Raw genomic sequence first — 24,017 nt, 5'->3', positions numbered from 1 at the left:
TAAAAAGGTAGGTCTTCACCTGTCGCTGAAAGGAAAATAAAGATGGCGCCAGGCGGATTTCCCTAGGGAGGGAGTTCCAGAGATGGGAGCTGAACAGCTCTCTGAAACAGTTTACAATGAGTTAAACATGCAAAAACCCATAATCTGAACCAAAAGACTTGCTTAGGAACCAAACACAACATTTAAAATATAACCCTAACGATAAACCGAACAAGACTCCACACCTAATTCATAACAAAGCATCCAAGCCGGGGGCAGTCAGTAATCCGAGGTAAAATGCCATATAAAATATAATACACAATATAAAGCTTACTTATTCAAATATTGGGAAAATAACTCCACAGAGGAGATGCGGAGGGTTGCAAGGAAAGGGGGAAATAGCGCCCAGCCCTTTCCTGCAATGTGAATGAAACTCCAGTTTCCCATCTATGGTGTTCCCATCCCCATCCATCCTGACAAGCGAAGCGCTCAGTAACTACTGAAGTATCAAGTTTCCAGGGTCACCCTTGCAAGCCCACACTCATTTGTGAAGCATTACAAACCTCGTGGTGTATGAAAAATTAATTTTGGTTCGTTGTTTGTCAAGGTTTACCCTGTTCTCATTTTCCGGTCTGAACATGGAGTCGAACACAATCTCCAAGTTTCTGAGCTTGCTGTGTGATTTGCAGACCGAAACCAGAACACCTTGTCAGCACGCACAGGGAGGACCCAACATTGGTGTGCAGAACTGATTGGGTCCTGGCTGGACCTCATGCAGTGGACGAATCGAAGGAGTTTGTCTCGCAAGCATTTGTCGGCACTGGTGCTAACTGGAATTTGCATCGCAGCACGCGATTGGGTTCCAGGAATGTTGCAATGTTTTATGGAGGACATTTCAAGCACTTAGACTAAACATGTCCCAGTCAGTACTGTGTATCTACTTTGACCCACCCTGTACGTAGTTGGAAAAAATGCATGAAAAGGAGTAACTTTGGAAAATACACGTGAACGTGTTTGAATTAATGGGAGAAGAATATGTATATTTCAAAGATGCATGCAACTGATGCATACATTTGCAAAAACACGCCTGAATATAGGCACACATTCTTATGCAAAGAGAACACAAAATTCACAATATGACGCAGGCACGAGACAGAATGAACACCAAGATAGAATCTGGAGAATGTGCTTGCGTTTTGCAGATTCTCACACTGCTAGCCCTGCAATTGGTTTCCATATTGGGAAAAGTGTTGTTTGCTAGGCAAGCAAATAGATTTGACATGAGGGTAGGTGCTTTTAGGAGCTGTTATTACAGGGCCGTAGATGGCTCCTTCAAATAGGGGACAGCAGTCATGTGCCCGTCTACTCTTCCGGGGGTATGGCCATTTGGACAATTGCCTTCCAAGGAATAGGTTGCAGGTGGTGATTTATTTCTATTCCTGTATGCATTTAATTTATAGTCTGCTTTTCCACCAAACAATGGCTCATTCTACGTGAGCAAAACCCGCTGTTTTGCTCAACACTCCCAAGCTCTCTGTGCAGTGGGGAATGAACTCCAGCGGCTGTGGAACAGTTTAGAGATTGAAATCATGGCCATCACATCCTGTGACTGTTTGCCATGTCGAAAATGGCCCCATCAGGTACAGGATCAAGGTCTGGTCCCTTCACCGGCTCTCAGGTTATCCCTCAGTACAACTTGAACCCGAAATGTCAGGTTTCTTGGATCATGGATGAATGACCACTGGCCAGTGGGACCATTCCCACATTCTTCCCCACCACCTGCCAGTTCAGTCATGGGAATAGGAAGTTTATTATTCTGGTCCCAGAGGAAGGAGTGGTGCTTTGCTTGGAGGCTCAGTGGAGAAGACAACTTTATATCCCCTTCCTCAGACAGCTACGCACACATCACGCTGAGTCCCACGTGAGAAACCTTAAGTATGTATCACATGCATTATGTTGAGTTGTCACATTCCTCATACTTACCATATTAGTTTTTTAACTTTTATTTTAGATCATCATACATCCTAGCTTCTTTATGTCATTAAAGCTTCTCTTTAACTCTAATCCGCTTATTTTGGTAATCACTTTGGGTTGGCCTGTCCTGATTTTTTTTTCTCCTTCTTCGAGTAAGTGGATCACTGAAGTATCTTGTCCTGATAAAGGAGGAAAAGTTTGCTCTTCAACTAGTTCACAAACGTAAAACTTAATTGCCTGTATCCTGAGATCACCCTGAAGCATGTGGAAGCTAGAAAAGGATATGATTGAAACTGATGCCCAGATGAGCAACCAGTTAGTTCTTTGCAAGCAAGTAGTCAGGGTTGTGCTCAGGGGTTGTATCCAACGTTAGTTAATACGGGGAAGGGGAACCTGTGACCCTCTGGATTTCTTTAGCAAGTACTCCCATAGAGCTGTTCATGAAGGATGGGGCTGTCACCAGCTGCAGGGCAAAACATTCGGACTCAGTGCTTCTCAAGACCAGCTTCTCAGCCTGGGGAGAGGTAACGAGGGAGGTCCCACAGGGCTCAGTCCTGGGCCCAGTGCTCTTCCACATTGCTTGACGAAGAAATGACTTGGACAAAGAGGCATAGGGGATGCTGATCAGACTTGCAGGTGACACAAAATTTGGTGGGATGGCTCATACCCTGGGAGGAAGAAAGAAGACTCAAGGTGATCTTGATGGGTTGGAGCACTGAGCTGAAAGCAACAGAATGAAATTGAGTAGGACAAAGGCCAAGTTCTGCACGTTGGAAAGAGAACCGAATGCACAGTCACAGGATGGGGAATACTTGGCCCAGCAATACTGAAAGGGAGAAGGATCTTGGAAGTGTCGTAGAGCCAACAAAGTGAGCCAGGCAAATGCTATGCTGGGCTGCATGAACAGACATGCGTCATTTCAAAAGGACTACTTTAAGTAGGAATAGCAAGGTATACAATCCACAGATTGCCCGGCCTGCATTGGAAACTGAATTGCTGAATTAAGTGGGCCTTAGGTTTAATCAACAGAACTCTTTTGGCCCACCTGGTATGTTTTCCATGCGTATAACTTTGGGATCAAGCAGAGGATTTCAATCCTTAGCAGCAGTTATGCCATGACTAATCGTAGGTAAATGTAAATGTTGCCACTCGATTACCACTACAATTGAGCATTAGTACAATTAGTGCTGTACAAGAATTTCATTTTGTTTCAGTTCACTGGTTTTGTACCATAACGTGCCCCATTTGATGTCATGCAAGGGAATGGGAGCACATTAAAAAAAAAAAACCTCATAGAATCCCATACGTGTGAGTACAGTTGAAAAATACATTTTTATTTTATCTGTTTCAATCATAGATTGTTTATTGGGGTAAAAGTCACACTTTAAATGCACATAGAGCTGGATGAACTTCTGATGTTCAAGATTTCCAGGATACTCCAAATATAATCTTGCCACACATTTCATGCCCAGTTTGCAGTTGTGATTGCTGCTTGGTTTGCACCAATGGGAACATTGCACAAACTAACCTATGATGGTTTGGAAGATTTGCGCAAATGTCCTGATTTTTCCTGCAAATTTCCTCCTTGGGCTAAAGCTGAGATGAGTGTTTTAGCTATTTAAATATACTTGTATGATTACACTCACACACACACAGAGGGAGGGAGGGATCTTATAATCTTGTTTTAGTGGTTTGTAGCGTCTGTGAACCTTCCAAAGAACTTTTGACTATTGGACAGTGGAACAAATTAACAAAACACTAGCAGAGGAGAGTCACTGTTGTGGACATTATCTGCAGTAAAACCCCGCCCCCTTTGACACTGGAGTAATCAGCAGCCACTGGCCAATTATCTCGCCCTTCCCACATGCAAACATCATCTGTACATCAGAAGCAGAATGGTTTCTAGAGCTGGAGCATTCATCTTCTAGAGGGCAGCTGCTAAATACCTCGATTATCATTAAAACAAAAACAAGGAAGTTAGTCAACACTAGGGTAATAATTCTCGTTGTTAGGTTTTATTCATAATATAATTACACTGGATCGATGTTTTGTTTGCTTTTTTAAATCATTAGTATTTTAAGAATCCAGTATTGTTTCATGTGGACGGTGATACCCCTGAACAGCACTGGGAAAGACAAGAATGCCACTGTGGGATTGTAGAGTCACGTTGGTGCACCAGCCTAAGCCTGACCTTCCTGACTATGGATCATTCATTTCTTGTCACATGTCTTCACTGAGGTTCTTGAGACTGGCCCTGGAACCCCCCACCCCCATCTCTGTGTTTTGAGGCTGCATCAGTTAATTTAATGTGCCTCCCAGGTTGTAGGGGGTAAAATGAGATAGAAATGTGTAGTACATTTCCCTGTGCCCTTGGCATCCAAGGGATAGAGGGAATTTGAAAAATAAGTAAATGGATCTCTGCTTTAGAGATTGCTCTGCTTATCAACATGATCATATGAATAAATCAGAATGGCAATGTAATACCATGGCATAATTTAATTCACTACAGGATCCCTGATTGGCTGCCCATGCCCATTTATCTCCCATTCAGAGGCCCCTTGAGGGACACAGAGAAAGGCGGTAATAAGATAACAGCAGGAAGAAATTAGAATTCTGGGGAGTTGCAAGTGGATCCTGGTGGTGGGACTCCATCCTATTTGGACAATAGGAAGACGGTGTCACAGTAGGGAGCCGAAGGGAGCTGGAGATCTGATCAGCTTCGCACCACCTGGAGGATCCAGGCGAATATTAAAGCGTCCTCACCTGATTTTGTAACCTGAGACTTTTGCAATCTGGGTTTTGCTAGGAGCTCTTCAGACTCAGAGGTTGATGGCAGGTCTTGGTCCTGTAGCCAAGAGCGCCTGGCTGATCTACACCTTGTCAGAACCCTTTGCTGCACAATAGAAGGCCTGAAGGTCAGGGATCAAGGGAGCTTGGCCATTGCTACAAAGCATTGCTTTCACTCTCACTCGCTTTTGATTTTTCCACTGATATATTGAGAACCAAATCCAAGTGGTTAGGCAGTGTCATGATGCTGTCTCAGCCATTCCATGCTCTCCAAATGCCTGGAAATGCCCATGGGACTAATCTGGGCAGAAGCGGTACTTAGAAGGGGGAAAAAATGGTACCCAAGGAGCAGCAGATAGGAGAAGCCGTGACAACAGGGAGGTTCCCCCATCCCCATTGTTCACACTGAGACTTCTGGTCTGTCTGACCGCTTACTTGTGATTCAAATAAATACTCCCCATCGAAATAAAATAAAGTAGTTAATCATATTATTGGCCTTTCCTAGTGCACTGCTGAAGCAGTGATATTTAATCACAAATTTGTTGTTTAAGGTTAAGGAAGCTTTGCCTCAAAGGTCATCAGATTTGGACAACACATTATAATTTGTACATCCTTTAAAAGGTCACCTTGTCCAGTTCTCTTTCAACACACCCCACGTCTTGTCTCCTTTATCAGAACTGATTGGAAATGTACTACGTGACTGATACAGCTTTTGGAACACAAGTGAGACGTTCATTGCAGGGCAGTGTAAATGTGAGATCAGAAACAATGAACAAAAGACAACACCTTGTTGTAATGTGTTTTTCCTCTTTATTTTTTGCAAAGTTCACCAGTGATTCTGTGCAAAAGGAGGAAGGGTGCCAGTAAAACTTTGCGTAGTGGTTATTCAGGTAGATTACTCAGCCTTCAACACATGTGCCACAGGGATATTGGGAACGTGGAGAAACAGCTCTAAGGAGGACTAGGAATGACGTCAAACATTCAGAGATTACGTGGATGCAAAAAGCTGATGCACAAGAGATTTGCTCTTCTCTTTTCTCTTGCTCTCAGTCCGCAAGTTAAGACAAATGCTTTCCCTACAGCTCTCTTATAGTGCATCCAATTATCTGCACATCTCTGAAGATGGAAGCAGCTCCTAGTTAGCCTAGCCGTGGGGTCTGACCCATGTAACACAGAGTACCTGTTTCCCAAAAAGCATTTAGCCAGTCCTACCCTGAGGACAATGCCTTCATCCTAGTCTCTTCTTTCTCCATTCCAGCGGCAAGCTCGGAGGGTGAAGTGCTGCGTGATCTCTGCAGGGCTGGTGGTTCTTCTGGGCTTCATCATAATCATCGCCATTTCGGTCAAGAATTAAGCCTGCCAGGTCTCCATGGGTAAGCTCTTCTCACGGCGTCTTTACCGTAACAGAGATGGCTGCAGGAAACCGTCTTCGGACGGAGATCAGAACTTCCCTTGACTGATGGGGAAGAAGAAGCAGGAGCAGGTCATGAGGACTCCTAGAAGGTGGGATAAAGTGGGTTGCAGCTGTAAAGTCGGTCGTCATTTAACAAAGCGGATAGGAGACTAGGCAACCCTGGGAGTATCTAATCCCTTTCCATAATACGGGTGCCTGTCGATGTATATAGAAAGAAGCAAATTGAAATATACTCCAGGTTGCAAGACTGTCCCTCAGCTTCTGCACTTTATCACAGTATCTCTTGTGCCCCTTTTCCATCTGACTGCAGTGGGGGCAACCCTTTCTTTTTGTCAAGGGACACCATGATGGCCATCAGGACATGCCAGGGGTGTGCCAGGGCCAGAAGTGGGGGGTGGGGCTCCATCATCTTCCTCCCCAGGAAGTGAGCAGCTGGTGAAAGGCTGGATCGCTTTTGTCAGACGTCTGAACCGATCCCTTGCAGAGGGCGTTCTCAATTAGACCCTGCCTGCTGTGGAGGAAGACCCTCCATGCCAACATAAGCATCACTGGCTTTGTTTCAGGTGCAGGACAGTGTTGGAGGGGAGGCAGAGAGGGCCATTCAGCCGAGATCAGATTCTTGCTGGGACAGCGTTCTTGGATCCCAGGTTGAGGGATGTGCAAGGAACCTGTCCAGGCAGTGAGGACATACCGGATTTTCCTGACGTGGCCCTCTCTTCCTTTACTTCCATGCTGGCATCATCTTCATACGGCACAAATTGAGTGAGCACATGGATTTCTGCTTTTAAAACATTTATTCTTTAAAAAAAAAAGCTCAGGAAATTTGCACAAGGTGTCACAGAATCAAGCCTTCCATGAGATGGACATTTTTCAGGCATGCATCAGAACCTGTGGATTGGCAAAGTCCCCCCCACCCGTCCTTACCATCCCTAACTCTCTAGGGCAAAGCAATTGTGCTATTATTTTGGCTTTATGTGCCTTCCTGTTGTTTCACCTTTGCAAAATTCCATCTGTCACCACTAAGATTCATGCGATCTGCATTTCTAATGTTCTTGGCCTCTGAAAGGCATGCCCATGGGGTCATGGGTGTGCTCTTTGGGATCGCAGTAAAGACACTGCGTGTCCAGACTCTGAGAAAGACCCCTGCCTCCTGGTTAAGGACAGGGCTGCAGATGCTGTGCCTGCACACGGAAGAGCCCAAGTTCAGTATCCCATTGGGACAGTCCCAGAGGGCAGGACTGAGAAAGGCCTTCTTCCTTTCTAGCTGGAGGAATCAGTCATGGACCATGTGATGAGATGATCTACCAGGCCATGAATAAGCACCTCCGGTGACTGGAAGAGATTTCTCATCCCTTCCACATGTTCAGATTGTATTCTCTCCGAGAACACACCGGGCCTGTTGGCCAAATTTCTGCTCTTCAGCGGCACTTGCATAGCCTCTTGAGGGATGCCTCGTGCTGAAAGATGGAGAACCGTGCTTCCAACGTGGCCATTCATTCTGCATTTGTGTGGCACCTTTCTCTCCCGGCCGCCCCTATCCATCTTTCTCGAGCACCAATGTTAATACGTTGTTGCAGCCGCAGCGATTCCCTTCTATGAGGAAATGTTGAATGAAGCAATAACTCAGCCTAACGAATGTTGTAAATAAGGGCAGAGCACAGCCAGTGCCGTTCCGCGGAATCACTCCTGCTTTCCAAATTGATGCCATGGGGCCAGCTTGACTGATTGGCTCTCTGTTTTTGCCACCGTGGCGTCCGTCGCTTTGTGGTTGAGAGAGCAGGCCAGATTGCAGGGCGCCATTCACCCCCAGATCTCCAGAGACATCATTGTATTTACCAGCTGCCAGTCACTGGACAAGAGCAACCCTCTGGCTTGGCCACTGGGTGAACTCCGGTGCCGTCTAGGCCTCTTTGAAAAGCAGCCCTCGATCCAGCTTTGCAATTACTCTTTCCCCAAATCTCATAATCTTTCCAGAATTCTTTCCCCCCTTCAAACTCTCTGTCACCACCAATTGCTTTTTACCCCTTGCACAAGTGGCCTCTGGGATCCTCTAAAGTTTGCATTAAGAAGTCTGAGTTCGGCTGCACTTTCTCTGTGAGCCTTTTGGAATGCGAAGCTCCAGGAGCGTTTCCTGGCCGAGGTCTTCAGCAGCAGTCCCAGTTTTTTCTGGAGGGACCTTCCCCAGCATCCTGCATGCACAGTTTGTCACAGTGCTCTTCTGAATCACCCGTACCTGGACATGGGCCACCACGTCCAATTGCACATTATGTCCCCCAGTCACAAGGATGGTCGCTGTATTAATATTCGTGGTATTACCTGCATTAATAGTACGAATATTAAACTTCTTCGAGCATTTATTACAGAAAGTGCCTAAAGTGAGGCACAAGGCATAACAATGAAAGCACATAGGAATCTGAATTTATGCACAAGTGAAAAACAGGTCAGATGACTTATAAAAGCAGAACAAATAAAAGGCAAGGGAAAAACCTAAATCAGCAACCGTAAACATAAAACTTTAACTGGGAAATTATGTCCTGCACAACTAGGGCTTTGTTTCCTACGCAAACAGCAAGCGATGATGGGTTAAGGAGTTCTCCTTGGGAAAGCCCAAAGTAATGAGAAAAGCTTGCCTGCCATCTTTGCCCTCCGTACCTGGGTAAAGGGGAGAACTCAGAACCAGCCATTCTATAGTGACTTAATCTACTGATGTATTATATTTCTATTCCTGCAGATAGATGAAGATATATTATATCTTCATCTATCTATCTACTATATATCTATATAGATATAGATATATTTCTATACCTGGGCATTTCGCAACAATTACGCAGCTCAAAAGGTATACAGGCTCCAAAGGTGTGTAGGTGTGTACTTGCAATACAATATACCTCCTTGCACTATGTAGGACCCAAGCCGCAGTGTATTTCTGTTGCTGTTGTTACCCAGAATTTCCGTTCTCTTGTGAGCAGCCCAAGGTGCCTTCAACAGTCGTCCTCTGTGCCGGTGCAGCCTCACCGCAATGCCCCTGTGAGGCAGATCGGGCCGAAAATGAGCTTCGTGGCCAGGCGCCTCTGGTCTCCCGGGCCCCCAGTGGGGCATTTTGAGCCCTGCGGGTGGTCAGGAGCCCCTGTGGCTCGCCACAGGTGCTGTGGGGTGGGTGAGCGCTTCAGGTCAGGTCGGCTCTGGTCACGGATCCACATTCACAAAGTTCTCGAGCGGTTTGGGGCAGGGCAGGGGGCTTGTGGGGAGGGCTTTGCAGGAAGAATTCCTCAGTGCCGTCGCAGCACCTCCGAGCGAGGCTGGAGGAATGACTGCCTGGAATTCCGGGTGCCGATCCAGTCAGTGTCGACAGAGGCCACGCCGAGGCCGTGGTGCTCAGCTCGATGCCCCAGGGGACTGGCTTGGCGTTAAGCTGTTTCCTGTGTCAAGTGCACCACGATCCCAAACCAAGAGGAGCAGAATCTTACTTTATTTTTAAAAGGAGCGCCATAGCTCAGTGTTCACATGCTTTGCATGCTGACCATTTTGCCGGTTCCATCCTGACCATCTCCAAACTGGGTCGGGATAGTTTGCCCTCGGAAATGCTGCTGCTGGTAAGCCTAGGCAGTGCTGAGCCACGTGGAGCAGCCGTCTGACTCGGCGTAAGTTGCTTTCCTGTCTTTTCCGGACGAGCGAAAGGAGTGGGTCGGATGGGCGATGGCAGGAGATTTGGGAAGCCGAAAAGAAGCGCTCCTGCACAGGGGGAGTCGCCAGACGATGGAAGTCAGTGCTACGAGATGCTGCCATGACCACCAACTTGTGGGGCTTGGAGGGTTCCTGTCCCACTGGCTATAAGCAAGCCACAGAATCAGAGACAGCATCCTTATGCGCCCCAGTGGCTGGGGAACATGGGTGGGAGAGTACTGTTGTGCTCGCATCCTGCTTGTGGCTTCCCCGTGGGCAGTCTGCTGGACACTGTGTGTACGGGACGCCAGATAAGGAAGACTTGGGTAGCGGCAGCAGCGGGGCTGTCCTTATATCCTTTTGCAATCTTCTAGTCCCTATGCTCAAGCGTGTGAGTGTTTAAAAAGAAACAGCCACAGCAATCACAGCACAGCATCATTTTTAAAAATCCAGTGAAGCAGAGCGAACATTTGTCTCCTTCCAAGTGCCCAGCCATTGAAAAATGCTTCTGACTTTATCAGTACGACAGCGGCATGCTAAACCCAGTCACTAAGAGCATATTATTTATTTATTCCACTTCTGGGCAGATGATGACGACAACCACGACATTACGTTCCTTTACCACCTGTAGCTGAAGCTCTCTGGGCAGTTCATAAAATTTTAAGTCACAAGCTGACAAAAAGTTGCTCTTTCTGAACAGAGCGATCCAATGTCGTTTGTTTACTTGTAAGAACGAACTCAGGTGAATTGGACCTGGCCGTTATTTCTTATGATATTTTTCATCCCCTTTCTTGTTCCTCCAGTGGGGAAACTTCTTTATGACCCAGCTTGCAAGGGTCCTCACCTCTCCATTTTATCTTCCCAACTACAGCCCTGTGAAATAGGAGAATCGGTGCCTGGTCCAGGGAACTTCACAGCCAGAACCGGCTCTTCAGAGCCCCAACCCAACCCTCCAACCACCAGTCAGGAGTCCAGCAGCCAGAGCAGTCTGGGTTGCGGTTGCTTTCTCTCTCCCCGCCCCACTGCCTTGTTCCAAAATTAAAGATATTTCTCCAAATGACAGATACGCAGAATACACACAACCAGCCCCTTGACTTCAGATTTATTTCCATCTGCAAGAGCTAGCAAATCGCTCCATTCACATTCACTACTCGATTCCTGATGCTTTTGGCTGTCTCATTCCCCAATAGATAAAACAGCAAAAAGTGTCCCCCCATATCTCTGGTGCTTTAGCATTTAGATGGCATTTCAATGCATTTAAGTGGGCTTATTTTAGATCCATTCCATCCGTAACCCACCTCCAGTTTCCCAAAAAACACACGGTATGTATTTTTAAAAACTGAAATGATTGGTCAACCATGCGATGCATAAAGTTTTCCTTCCTTCCTTCCTTCCCTCCTTTTATGCAATCGGTCCGGAGTATTTTTCTTTCTACCCATTGTACTAAAATCTATGTATAGATTAGCATGGGAACAGTGGAGGGAAGGATGATAAAAACAAGCAAGCAAACCAAATAATAAACAGGGCTGAGCCAGGATGCTTTCGGTCTGAGCGCTCTTTCCGTCCTGCAACCCAGGTGATTCTGTTGCACGAGAAACAAAACGCTCGGATCAACTTTCCTGGGAGAAGAATGCAGCGATAACGATAGCTGTATAATTGCTGCCTTTTTAACGCGGCTAAAATCTGCTGCCTCAGTCTCCCAGATGGAAAGATCAGCCCCGACAACGAAGAATGGACTTAATCCCCGGGGACATGGCGGAATTTAAGTCCAAGACCAGGGCGAGTCTTTTTCCCGGCACACGGTCCCCACATTTCAGGGCCTGATCACTGAGCTGTGGACCTCCTTACAAGCTTTGCAGGATGAAGCTGCCCCCCGCTGCTTCAGAGAGGAAGGAGAACAGCGACAGAGGGCACAGAAAGGCCTGCCCCCCATCCACGAGGGGTTCCATGAGACTGTGAGGTGGCCGGCGGCACCAGGGCTTGGTCCTCGTTGAGCCTGCGGGCCTTGCTCGGAGCAGGCCGGCCAGCTGGACAAAGCCTCTGCAGATAAACAGATGCACCACGCTGGGCAAAAGGCGCCATTTCCAGGGGGTTGTCCCACTGCGGGATCCGCCGGGCTAATGCGCCACTGCCGTCACAGAGCACCCTGAACCTGCCGCCTGCCTCTGCGCACTTCTTATCTATCGTGCGCCGGTGCCTTTTAGCTTCACGCCCTGCATGAACATTAACAGCACACGACAAGCAGGTTAGCACTTCTGGGGAGAATGTGCACTGCCCGCTTCAGAGCCCGACGAGACTCTTCCTCTTGCTGTGCTGGCTGCCGCTGGGCAAGACAGCACGACGCTCCCCCCGCGGTCCCTGCCCCTTTCAGACTGAGATCCGAATGAACGGGGGTTTGACAGGTTTGCTTTTGGACAGACGGTGGCTGCACTGGCATGGGCCGTGGTCCTGTGCTGACCTTGCGAAGGTGCAGAACCACCTTCCGCGTTCGCATTCCATTTCCCTTTGCAGGTTGTGGATCTGCATGTAGGTTCGTGAGTCCTTAGTAACATTTTTCTTCAGTTTAAAGTTAAACGTTGCTGTTTGAGATTGTATGTATGAATTTACTTATTTATAGCTTTTATTGGCCATCCACTACAAGCGTCTTGTAGTGGATGGCCAATACATGAAAAATAAAAATAATACCCAGAAAATGGGTATTTGAAAAATAAAAAACCCAAAAATATTTTTTAAAAATCGAGGCACTGCATCCAACCTCAATAATAATACCCAGAATTTGTTGTTGTTCAGTCGCAAAGTCATGCCCAACTCTCTGCGACCCCATGGACAACATTCCCCCAGGCCCTCCTGTCCTCCACCATCCCCCAGAGCCCTCTAAGCTCACACCGACTGCTTCAGTGACTCCATCCAGCCACCTCATCCTCTGCCGTCCCCTTCTTCTTTTGCCACCCATTGTTCCCAGCATCAGGCTCTTCTCCAGGGAGTCCTTCCTTCTCGTTAGGTGGCCAAAGTATTTGAGTTACCAAAATGTTTTATCTGTTTTGAGTGTAGATACAAAGATCTCGCCCGAATCTGGCACTCCTGCCCTCCCTGGACTTCTTCCCTTATCTTAAACTGACCAGCACAAAAGCTGAGCCCAGGTCAAGGCCACGGATGCTCAGGAATGCCAGTACAGCCTTCTTTGCATGAAGTACACCGAGTCCAGAAGTCACGCGTGTGGAAGCCGCCGTGGTCAATGCTCAGTAATTCTGGGAGCTGAAATCCAATCCTTCTTTGTTGTTGTTGTTAGTTCCAAAGTCATGTCCGACCCATTGCGACCCCATGGACAACATTCCCCCAGGCCCTCCTGTCCTCCACCATCCCCCAGAGCCCCCTAAGCTCACGCCCACTGCCCCAGCAACTCCATCCAGCCACCTCATTCTCTGCCATCCCCTTCTTCTTTTGCCTCAATGGTTCTCAGCATTTGGCTCTTCTCCAGGGAGTCCTTCCTTCTCATTTGGTGGCCCAGGGATCTGAGCTCCAGCTTTAGTACCTGAGCACTAAAATGATGGGGAAATAAAAAGGTTTTTGCCTGATGCCTCTTTTCCATGGCCTCTTTCCTTTCATGCCCACTTCACACCTAAGAGCCGGAGGCCAAAGGCAATGCTGCTACACAGCTCCCTTGGAGCAGGCAACCCAAGAGGAAATGTATAATTCTCAGATTTGTTTATTCTTAGATCTGTTTATAAGCCACCCGTTAGCACCTTGCTCTCTGGCCAGACACGCACTGCACCTGGTGCCTGCTGAAAAGGGAAGGGCGAGTGGACTCGGGTTCAACTCTTTTGGCCAGTCACACTCCTGGCAGAGCAGGTGTTGCTGGTCCACAGCAGCCCCCCTGCCTACAAATGTCTAATTGACTTTCCCCCAAGGAAACAACACCCTTGGCAACCGGAGGTGGGAATGCACAACCCAGTTAGCCAAGAGCTCGGAATGTGGGTGCCTGGAGGTCTGTTCCATCCCAGGACCCCACCTGTTCTCTGGAGTGGGACAGCCCAACCCCAAGCTCGCCAGCCCATCTGCCGCTGGGGAGGACATGGCCCAAGACCCCGGCTGGATTTCCTGTTTCCTTCCTCCCCAGGATTTGATATCCTGCAAACTTCTCGTCTTTCCCAAGTTCTCGCGCAAGAACCTTAACGCTTCGTCCTTAATTGCCGTGCTTCGGCTGGCGATATCCCCCACTCGCGGGCTGCCTACTCCCCGCTTTTTACTTCTTTCAGCATCGCTTGACATGCAGCCAACCAGCCCAGTTGGTGGATCCTGAGCTGACACTCTGCAAAGCCTCGATCCTGTCAGAGTCTTGCTGCGAAGGCCACCCGCCACTTTAGGAATTAGCATGTGCCCATCAGCTCCGTCTCTAAACTGGTGGGGGCTTTCTTATCAGTGAACAGCCCTCCAGCTCCGGGCACAGGAGAAGGGCACAGAGTTAATGAAGTCAGCATTAAGGCTGCATTGATATGTAGTTAGCTGGTATTTGTGCCAGCGTTTCTACTTAAGCGTCACTATATTACATTTTGCTCTGTAAGCCCTCAAACTCTTCAGCTTCAGAAGTGCAAAACTGCCCTTCCTGGATCCACAGGCACTGGCATCGTCCGGGGGCTTGAGCTTGGGTGAGAACAAGATAGCCCAGCAATGTTTATGACTGCGAAATTAAGTGGAATATGGTAATGGCACACAGGTTGAGGACGGGAAAGGTCTGTGAAAACCCGCTTTCCAGATCAGGAACTGAAGCATCCATGCCCGGAGCTCTCCTTGTGGGGCAGCTGCAGAAAGGCTAATGCAGACGGAGGCTGCACCCACAAACCCCTAGCTACTCCGTTCTGTCCTGTGTCCCGTTGCGACTGTGCCATTTTAAGCAGGCAGCCTCAGAAGGTGCTCCATCCATCCAGTCTCTGTGTGTGGAGCAAGGCAGAAGAGGCCGGCGCCAGAGGGTGGGAGTGCTGCACCTGGGATTGTATCTGAGTCACAGGGACTGATGGATCTGTACCAGCAGTGGGAGGGCAGAGCAGGGAAGATGGAAATGATGAACTAGAAACCGCCAGATCGTCTGCCTGGCAGACCATGGTCAAGAACCATGGCCCCGTGATAGCCATCAAGGGTCGCTTGTCCTCCTGCAGGAACACAGCCACTGAGTAAGTACTAATGTACAGGATGCCTTTTATACCAAAGCTCCCAGTTCAGTTGCGTATCTCAGTTTTAAAAAGATTAATGGAGTCCTTCATGAGTGTTGAGTGCCAGTCTCTGGATCCTGCCAAGTCTTATTTCTGGTCAATTACTTTGGAAACTACAAGTGAGCCACCTTGCCTTAGCTGCAGGCAAGACCCTCTTGGAGCCAAAAAGATGAAAGTGCCAGGCAAATTTTGCATAAACTTGCCCGATGGGGTTCAGTGAGTGCCCTGGGCTAGAGAACCCCTGAAGAGAATTGTTGCAAGACTGACAGCATCTGGGTCCAGGCAAGCAAGGGTTGAGCATGGGCTGCTACTGAGCCATGGCTCATCTTGCTGGTTGAAGACAGCTATGCTGGGGGGCTTGCCATGGGCTGCAGCATTGCTCAGATCAGGAGCAGGAGCCTGACCAAGTTCAAGGAGAAGCTACATCGGGAGCTGGAAAAATTGGAATGGAAAATCCCAGATACGTAGGCATTTTTAAAGGAATGGTAGAATGATAGAATCATTGAACAGTAGAGTTGGAAGGGGCCATGAAGGCCATCGAGTCCACCAACTGCTGTTGCAGGACACCAAGTCACACCATCCCACTCAGAGGGCTGCCCAGTTTCACCTTGAATGTCTCCAGTGTGGGAGAGCCCACCGCCTCTCCAGGCAGCTGGTCCCACTGTCGTGTTGCTCTGACAGTGAGGAAGCTTCTCCTGATGCCCAGCCTGAACCTGGGTTGTTGCAGCTTGTCTTGATGATTCTGTGTCCTACAGCGAGAAGAGAGCTTGACCTTCCTCCTCGAGCTCCAGGGCTGAGTTCTGCGGAAGCACCGGCGTCCCAGCTTCTGCCCAAGGGTGCCACATTCTGGCACAGGACCTTGTTGGAACATGGCGGGAGGAAGACACCTCTGCCCAAGGAAGTCCCTACTCCAGGAGTGCATGGTAGTTTGTCCCCAGAAGCCACATGCACCGTTGGTCACTGTCTAGTGGTTCATCTGATGCGTGCTCGAAGGTCCACCTGCTTCTCCACACACACGTTCTTCCCACACATGCATCCCTGCATGCCAGAAAGCACAGCTTCTCTCTACACCCACACAACCGTATGTTCCACATGCACACATCCTACTAATGGACACACCTGCTCACTCGATGTGCAGCAGGCTCTCCACAGAAGGGCTGGGCGCACCTGAGTGGAATCCATCCCTCCAGACTTCTCTGGCTCTGCCCAGTCTTGCACAGCAAGCCGAGCTGAGGAGAAACCCACAAATGCTTGCAGAAGGAAGGTCAGGCAGCCAGCTCCCTTCTTCCACATCAGGTGCAGCAGCACAGAAGAGAGAGGCTGCTTGGGCAGCGCATGGGCCCCGATTCCTGGTGAGTGGCACTCACTCGATGATTCTATGAACTTGGCTTCAGGGCCACCGCAAAGTAGACTGAAGTCCGGGAAGCCGAGGCTGGAGAATCTGATGGATTCTCACTCTGCAGACGGTTCCTGGTCCTGGTCCGGAGTAGCAAAATATGTGGTAAATGCGGGGGTTCGTGGAAAGTCAGGAACAGCTTGCCTGGGACCTGTGGGGCATGGCTGTGCACTCCAGACCTAAAAGAATGCGTAGCATCAGTGACCTTTGCACATCTGAATGGAGCTTTAATTGGAGTGTGGGTGGAAGCAAATAAAATACAGGAATGCCACCAGTTAATCAAAGGTAACTATCTGAAAAAGCATCTTGGAAGCGTTGCAGTTGAATGAGGATAAACCAAATTACAGTAGACATAAACAAAAGCGAGAAATGCCCTCTCATATTTTCTGGAGCATCACTGTGCTTTCCTTCTTCCCAGTTACAGCAAACAATGCAGCCGGCTAATGGGAGGAACAAAATACACATGAAACATGATTGCAGAGTGGGCAATTATTAGAGAGTTATTAAACAAGGCGTGCCCAATCCATTGCGGTCTGCCAGGGTTCCATGTACACGTTCTGTGTTTCATCTTCTCCTTTTTTGGAATTAAATGTCATCTTGCTATTTGGTGCAAAATGTTGTTTTATGCCTCGCGCTCCTTTGATAAAAGAAGATGACTCCATGCCACTCAGTTGGGGCCATGTTAATGTGGCTGTTACTGAGGGAAGCATGCGCTTTCCTGCCTCCTGGCTTGTGGAGCTGTGATTGACATTGGCAGAAGAACATTGGATACCGAACGGCTTCATCACCCTGCTGAAAGCTGATGCTCAGGCGCATTGGTGGAGTCCCTGTGCACATCCATTGCCTTGTGAACCTCAACAGGAATAAAGTAACAGGATGAGAAAATATGGACGGCTGGTTAGAGGTGATTTGGGATTATCTGTATCTCTGCTGGAAGATACAGCAGTGTTGTGTAGTGGTTCAGAGTAAAGATCCAGGACTAGAACTCTAGAGATCTCAGTTGTAGTCCTTGCTCAGACATGGAGCTCACCCTAAAAAGGGTGCTACCCTGGCCCCATCTGCTCTCACCAGGTAGTGGTGGGGGGCATTGCTGCCTTCCCTAGGGAGTTTTACCTTCTCAGGATGTATGTAAAGGACCACAGCCTTTCATTTTTGCTTCCAGGGAAAGTTCTGGCTTGATTTGATGCAGAACCCCCTTCATCATCTTCCTGTTGGTCCAGGGCTCTGCAAAGCTCTCTTCTAACACCATCTCCTTCCAAGTCTTGGTCTACTTCTACTCTCTGGACTGTAGTCCCTATTCTAAGTGATTGATTGAGCCAAGGTATGCAAAATGTTCCACAATGGCAATTTATTCATTGTTGACAGTAAAGCTGTGTAATTCTTGGGAACTTTTTTGCTTTCTTTATGTTCAGCCGCAGCCCTGCTTTTGCACTTTCTTCTTACACCTTCATTAGGAATTGTTTTAATTCATTGCTGATTTCTGCCAGGAAGATGGTATCATCTGCATATCTGAAATTATTGATCTGTCTGCTGGTAATTTTCACCCCTTCCTCTGATCCTAATCCCACTTACTTATGGTACATTCTGTGTACAGATCAAACAGATGGGGTGCTATAATACAGCTTTGTTTGATGCCTCTGCCTACAGGGAAAGATTCCGCTTCTCCATATTCTGTCCTAGCAGTAACTTTGTGTCCTCGATACAGGTGGGTGGCCAAGCACTGAGGCATACCTAGTGCTTTCAGGACCATCCGTAACTTCTCATAATCCACACAAAGGCTTTGCTGTGGTCTATAAAGCATAGAGTGATCTTTCGAAATTCTTTGGTGTGCACCGGTCGCCAACATATAATTTGCCACAGAATTTCAAGGGCCTCTTCCTTTTCAGAGAGCAACTTGAGCATCAGCCATTTCTCATTCCATATAGGTTAACGATTCTTTCTTGAGGTCGACTCGGTCAAGCAAATATCAGAATGGGTTTTGCACATTCCAGTACCAATGTCTGTGCTTTCCAAGAAGGGAAGAAGAGGTGAACAACTAAGGGTCCATGCCTATGGGGGTGCCCAACAGTCCCCAAATTTGGAGGCTTCCAGGCCTACAGAAAAGTAGGAATGGCAAACACGATGTTACCTCTCCACTTCTCCTACTCAACATGTTTACTAGAAAGCCACTCCTGGGTCGTTTTCCCAACTCCAGAGAGCACTTGGCTTGGCTCCACCCATGCTGGCTCCAAGGGGGTGAGAGAGTGGAGCTTCCAGCTCCAAAGTTGGGGCATGCCTGCCCCTGCGGAGCTGGATGCCTGGACTATCCTGCAGCCCTAGAGACCATTTCTAGGCGCCGTAAGATCACCCCCTAAGTCAACGGTGCATCTTATGACCTGCAACATTCAGATCTGTGTCACTGTTCCTGTTTTGACTGCGACATACACTCAGCAAGTGTGGATAATGCTTGGCATGGGGCGTGCAGCCATTGTCAATCCACGTGGCCAAAATAAGCTCTTTCCACTTTTTCCAGTTTCCCAAACCAATGGGAGAAATGGGGCGAAGGTAGCAATAGTCAGGAGAGCAAACGAGCTCAATCGGCAGATGTGCGAACTTCAGCTTGGCACACGGCACCATTTTCTTTTGCACAAAGTTTCCATCCGTTCAGTCATCAGGAAGTGCCCCCACCACCCAGTCCAGTGGAGCAGTTCTTTTGCAAAGAGCAAAACAGAGCAATACCCCACAAGACGTGGATGGAAACACTGCTATTTTTATAGTGTATCATCCCACGTTTAACTCTGGCCTGAAGATACATTTGTGAAAGCATTTTGAATTGTGCCAACTGAGACCCATTTTCCACTGATGGGAGCTGACTATTGTATGTTTTGACAATTGGTTTAAAAAAAAATCATCAAAAGCTCTTTTCCCCCTCTTTCTGCTGTATAGTTTCCATTTTGGTAAGTGATGTTTTGCTGCAATTACACCTAGAATCCTATTTGTTTTATTCTCTTCTAAGATGAATCCAGTAGTCACCTTTTTGTCCCTTCTATTTAAAAGTAAAAGGTGCTCAGAAATTTAAAAGAAATGAGCAAGTGTTATTTCTCTTTTCTGTAATAATCATATTTTGCAGCTTTTGTTTTCGCTTTCATATCCTTTCTCAAAGCCCACTTTAAAAAAATAAAGTACTTAGCTTAGCTTCTTGTTCTGATCAGCAAACCAAAAATTGCTCCATTGAATTCAGTGAATGCCAGCAATATCTGTATCACTCAAAAGTAAGTCTGCTTCTAGCAAACATGTCCAGGATCGCTTGAGTCTGGCGTTTCCTGTCCTTCGCACATGGTAGGCATGTTGGGAGTGGAGCTGGCTGGAGCCCAGGGGTCAGACTAGATGGCCTGGGAGGACCCTTCTGACTCACTCTGTTTCTGTTTTCTCTGTCTCCTCATATCCATTTGTTTCCTGCCTCTCCTTTTCTATTTCGTCCACTCTTGGAATTTAGATTTTAACTTTCTCAGTGTAGTGATCTTTATATTAAAGAAGTGGGATTCCCAAAGCAAGACAACAGCAATAAAACTTTATGGAATTCCATTAAAAATTAAAAGCCATATTTTTAAAACCACATTTTTGCAACTAAAGAGCTAAAACCCGCCCATACTGGTAGGCCTGGTGAAAAAGAGCTGGGAATAATCTCTCCACACCACTATCATGTGCCATATGGAGCTGGGATAACTCGCAAAGAGGGTGGTCTTTGTTGTACCCACAAGATAGTGATGTTGCTGCCAGGAAGGCCTTGATGGGGAGATCATTCCCTAATGTGGGGCTACTAGAGTCGGCCCTCTTCCCTGTGGCCACCTATCAAGCTTCTCGTTGAGGTGACATCTGGAGGAAGGCCCCAGATGTGAAGCTTTTGCCTGGCTGCACTGTGGGTAGGAGGGGCATTCCACCCGTCCTTGTGGCCCTGCACCAGGTAGGGCTTTGTACATTAAAAGCAGTGCCTTGAATTGGGCTCAGCCAAGGCAAGGGGGGCAGAGCTGGTGATGGAGGTCGTTTACACCAGCTGCAGCTTCTGCGCTGTCTCCCATGGCAGCCCCACATGGAGGACTCTAGCTTGGCGATTAGCAGGTGTAGTTTGCTGAGGCCAGGATGTCCCTTCCTGGTAGGCAGCCCAGGCTGGTATGAGCGAAGCCACCTGGACACTGGGGGATAATGACAGCTGAAGGAGCACCCCCAAGCCACAAGCCTGCTTCGTCAAGGGGTCTGCAGCCCCATCCAGAACTGGTTTGGCACCCACCATTCGGTCAGGAGGGGACCCCTCCCAAGGTCTTTTCCCCAGTCTAGAAGAAAGCGGGGGAGGCTGAATTGCCCCTCCAGCCAAGGAGCAGGGCTGAGCTGCTGTTTGCTTAAAGCTCATGTTGAACCACACAAGATAAAAGGGTGGGCATGCAGTCTTGTACCAGGACTCTACAGGTTCCCTTGGCTTGGCTTGGCTTGGCCTGGCCCCCTCCCCTCCCCCCCCCCCACTTCTATCCAGCACTGACATGCTTGGCATATTGAAATCCTTTCTTATTTGTTTTGCCGAAGAAGGTAAGAACATTAGATATGTATTCATTTTATTTCTATACTCTCCAATAGCCGAAACTTCCTTGACAGTTTACAGAAGCACATAAAATGTAATAGGAAAACTATTTAAAAATACCAATAATATTAAATGCATCACACATAGAAAAGCCTAAAGTAAACCGACGCTTAAAAAATTACAATAGTTAACACAAATGAGATCGCAAGGCTGGATAGACAGCTGACCTCATGTCCCAATATACTATTTAAGGCTGATGAAGTCTGGAATTGTCATCAAAAGAATAGTGGGTTTGGCACAAGGTGGGCCTTGGTAGGGGGCTTCTTGCAAGATTGAGGGACCACCACTATGAAGGCCCTTCTCCTGGTTGCCACCAACCAAGCCACCTTCAGGGGTGGTGTTGGATGCATGCTCCAGATGGTCATCATAGTGTCTGGGTAGATTGTGATTAGGAGAAGTGTTGCATCAGGTACTGTGGTCCCAAACTGTGTGGGGCTTTATAAGCTAGAAGCAGCTCCTTGAATTGGGCCCAGAAACAGGTATATGTTTCCAGCCCCTGCTGGATCCAACCAGGGGTCCATCTACTCCATCGTTCTGTTCGCACAGTGGCCTACTAACACCCCACCAGATCACTCAAGCAGGAGGGGAACGCAACAGCTCCCTCTTCCCAGGTCCCCCAGACACTGGTGGGCACAGGCATAATACCTCTTATCCTGGAGTTGGCGTCAAGACATCTGGAACATCAGCCATTGATAGTAAGGAAGGTTAGAAGGCCTTGATACTCATAAGAATCTAGTATGAGTAACACTGGAGCAGCCCCAGGGTCCATCTTGCCCCACTGGAGCACTATGTGACCCATCTTGTACTTGGGTCACATAGTGCTCATCCAGCTGCCTGCAGGAACCCTGAAGCAGGGTAGGAGTTCATGAACACCTTCTCACCCAAACTTCCCAGCATCTGGCATCTAATGTCTAGCCGGAAAAAGTTTTCTGTGGAACTCAAAAGTCTAGATTGTGATTGTGATTGGGTTCTTCTGTGTTCCTCTGATCTCTACTCTCCTCAGTGGACCAAACTGCTGGTTGTTTCATTTTATTTGCTTGTCCCTTTGTTTAAGGAAGCGTAGCAAGAATTTCTGAAGTCCGAATCAAACTGCTCCAAAATGTTTTACTGCAGTAGGTTTTGCAAATTTTAATCTTGCACCTTTCAGTAAGGCAGAGGTCACTCCAACTAGACTGTGACAACCATTTCCTCAAACCACCCAATTAAAGAGGATTGGGAAAGGATGGCCCCGTGTGAGGTTTGGGTATACTTCAAAGGAACCAAGGAAAGGAGGAGGGCAAAGGCATTTGCATTAGAAATGCAACGGATAATAAAAGATTTGAGGGGAATGGAAAATTCTCCAGTGACATATCTCAGCAATACTGCAGTGGCATTTGCTCCCAGCAGAAGCTCAGGGAAATGGAAGAATCCGGGGAAGCAGCTGCATCTGCTGGAAGGGGGTGCTTGAATGTGTAAGTGGGACTACCCAATCAAGGATGCCCCTGGGAGCATCCAGAGGGCTATTCTTGGCAAAACCTGTTCCAGTGTGCCTGCTGTTTTGATTCCCTGAAGTGTAGGGCTGAACATGGCCCCATCACCCTAACCCTTGAAGGTAGTAAGCAATAGATGTTGGGTTATGCAGACCTTGGGTTGCGATAACTAGAGGAGGCCAAGCGCTACAGGACCTCAGAGCTCTTGGTGGGATGTCCAAGCCATGGCGTGTGTATGTGGCTGGGTTCATACAACGTGCCAAGTAATCCTATGTGGTTACCACAGTTGGCATTTTCTTGCCATGACCTAGCCAGCAATACAGTGGTTTCTATGTCATCATGGTTTCCATCATCCCTGCTCAGTCCTCCCATGGTTGGCATGGATTCGATCCGCCACTGTGCCTGCAATTCAGTCCCAAGGACACCAAGCAAGAATGGTGGATTTGGCAAGCTCTCTTCCTAGGAAAGCCCACTCAGAGGCGGCTCGTCTGTGGCCCCCATCCACAGCCGTGATCGGGGATGGGTGGCCATGGACCAGCTCCAGGTGGCTCGCCAATCCACAGTGGCTCCGAGGCTGTGATGCCCAGTCCATGTGTCCGTTAGCCCAGTATCATTGCCACAAATTGCCAGTTGTTCTCCAGGCTCTTTCCCAGCTGTACTGGGAGATAATGGTGATCGGAACCAGCACCTCCTGCATGCAAACGCTACACTTGTCCCACTGGGCTATGGCTCTTCTGTTTGCCCATGTTGGCTAGGGTCGATGGGAGGTGTAAGCCAGAAGATAAAATCTAGGGGGCTTCCAAATCTAGGGGGCTTCTGAAATGATGGTTCCCCTCAATAGAGGGCTGTCTTCCAAGTTAGGTTATTTCTAGGCTGCCTTCAAAGGTGGGACAGTCTCCTCTATGAAAATTGCATCTGGTCACCCGTCTGTTAGGGCGAGGAAGCAGTGGCCAGTCCACGGCTGGCAATGGTTCGTTCCCTTTCTGGAACACCAGTGAGATGGCCGTGCCAGAACATGTTCCTTCCATGTTCAGCTGGCCCAAAGCACCCCTTCATAAATAGAATTGGGGCTTTGGGGGAGGAGACCGGGGGTGCAACGCAGCCCCTGGACTGCTGTCAGCAAGCTCCGCAGCGCTGGCATCTCAGCCTGGGCACCCCTGGGCAGTGAAGGCATCTGGGATCGTATCTCCAAGCTGGCACAGTGAATCTAGGCATGTTATCTTTTTCTTCGGCCACCGCGTCATTCTGTGACACTAACGCCGGCGAAACAGAGATTAGAAAAGCAACTATTGAGCTGAGTGGAGACTGTGGCTGGGAGATAAGTGAAGCGGCCTATCTCTCTGGAGCTCATTTGTTCAACTTCACTCATCCAGAACCACTCTAACTGGGGAATATTGGCCTGAATGCAAAATCGTGGGCTTGCAGATCTCCTCTGCCTGGTCCCCACCTCTGCAAGGAAGAGGCACACGCCTGGTGAAACTTTTCTGGTGGGAGGCACCGTGTCAAAATCTGTTTG

General features: G+C 48.2%; 1 protein-coding gene across 3 annotated transcripts in view; it reads left to right on the top strand.

Annotated features, from left to right (window-relative positions):
• TSNARE1 (t-SNARE domain containing 1) overlaps positions 1-24,017 on the top strand; it is a 372,223-nt gene that overhangs the window by 324,100 nt on the left and 24,106 nt on the right. For all 3 annotated transcript variants that reach the window (XM_044418957.1, XM_044418956.1, XM_044418958.1), the window contains one exon: positions 5,999-6,113. In XM_044418957.1, the coding sequence (XP_044274892.1) occupies positions 5,999-6,094 (96 nt within the window). In that variant the 3' untranslated portion in view covers positions 6,095-6,113. The remainder of the gene's footprint in view (positions 1-5,998; positions 6,114-24,017) is intronic.

Source organism: Varanus komodoensis, unplaced genomic scaffold, assembly GCF_004798865.1.
Source record: "Varanus komodoensis strain SLA01 unplaced genomic scaffold, ASM479886v1 scaffold95, whole genome shotgun sequence".
NCBI lineage: Eukaryota > Metazoa > Chordata > Lepidosauria > Squamata > Varanidae > Varanus > Varanus komodoensis.
This window is presented reverse-complemented; position numbering and strand designations above follow the sequence as displayed.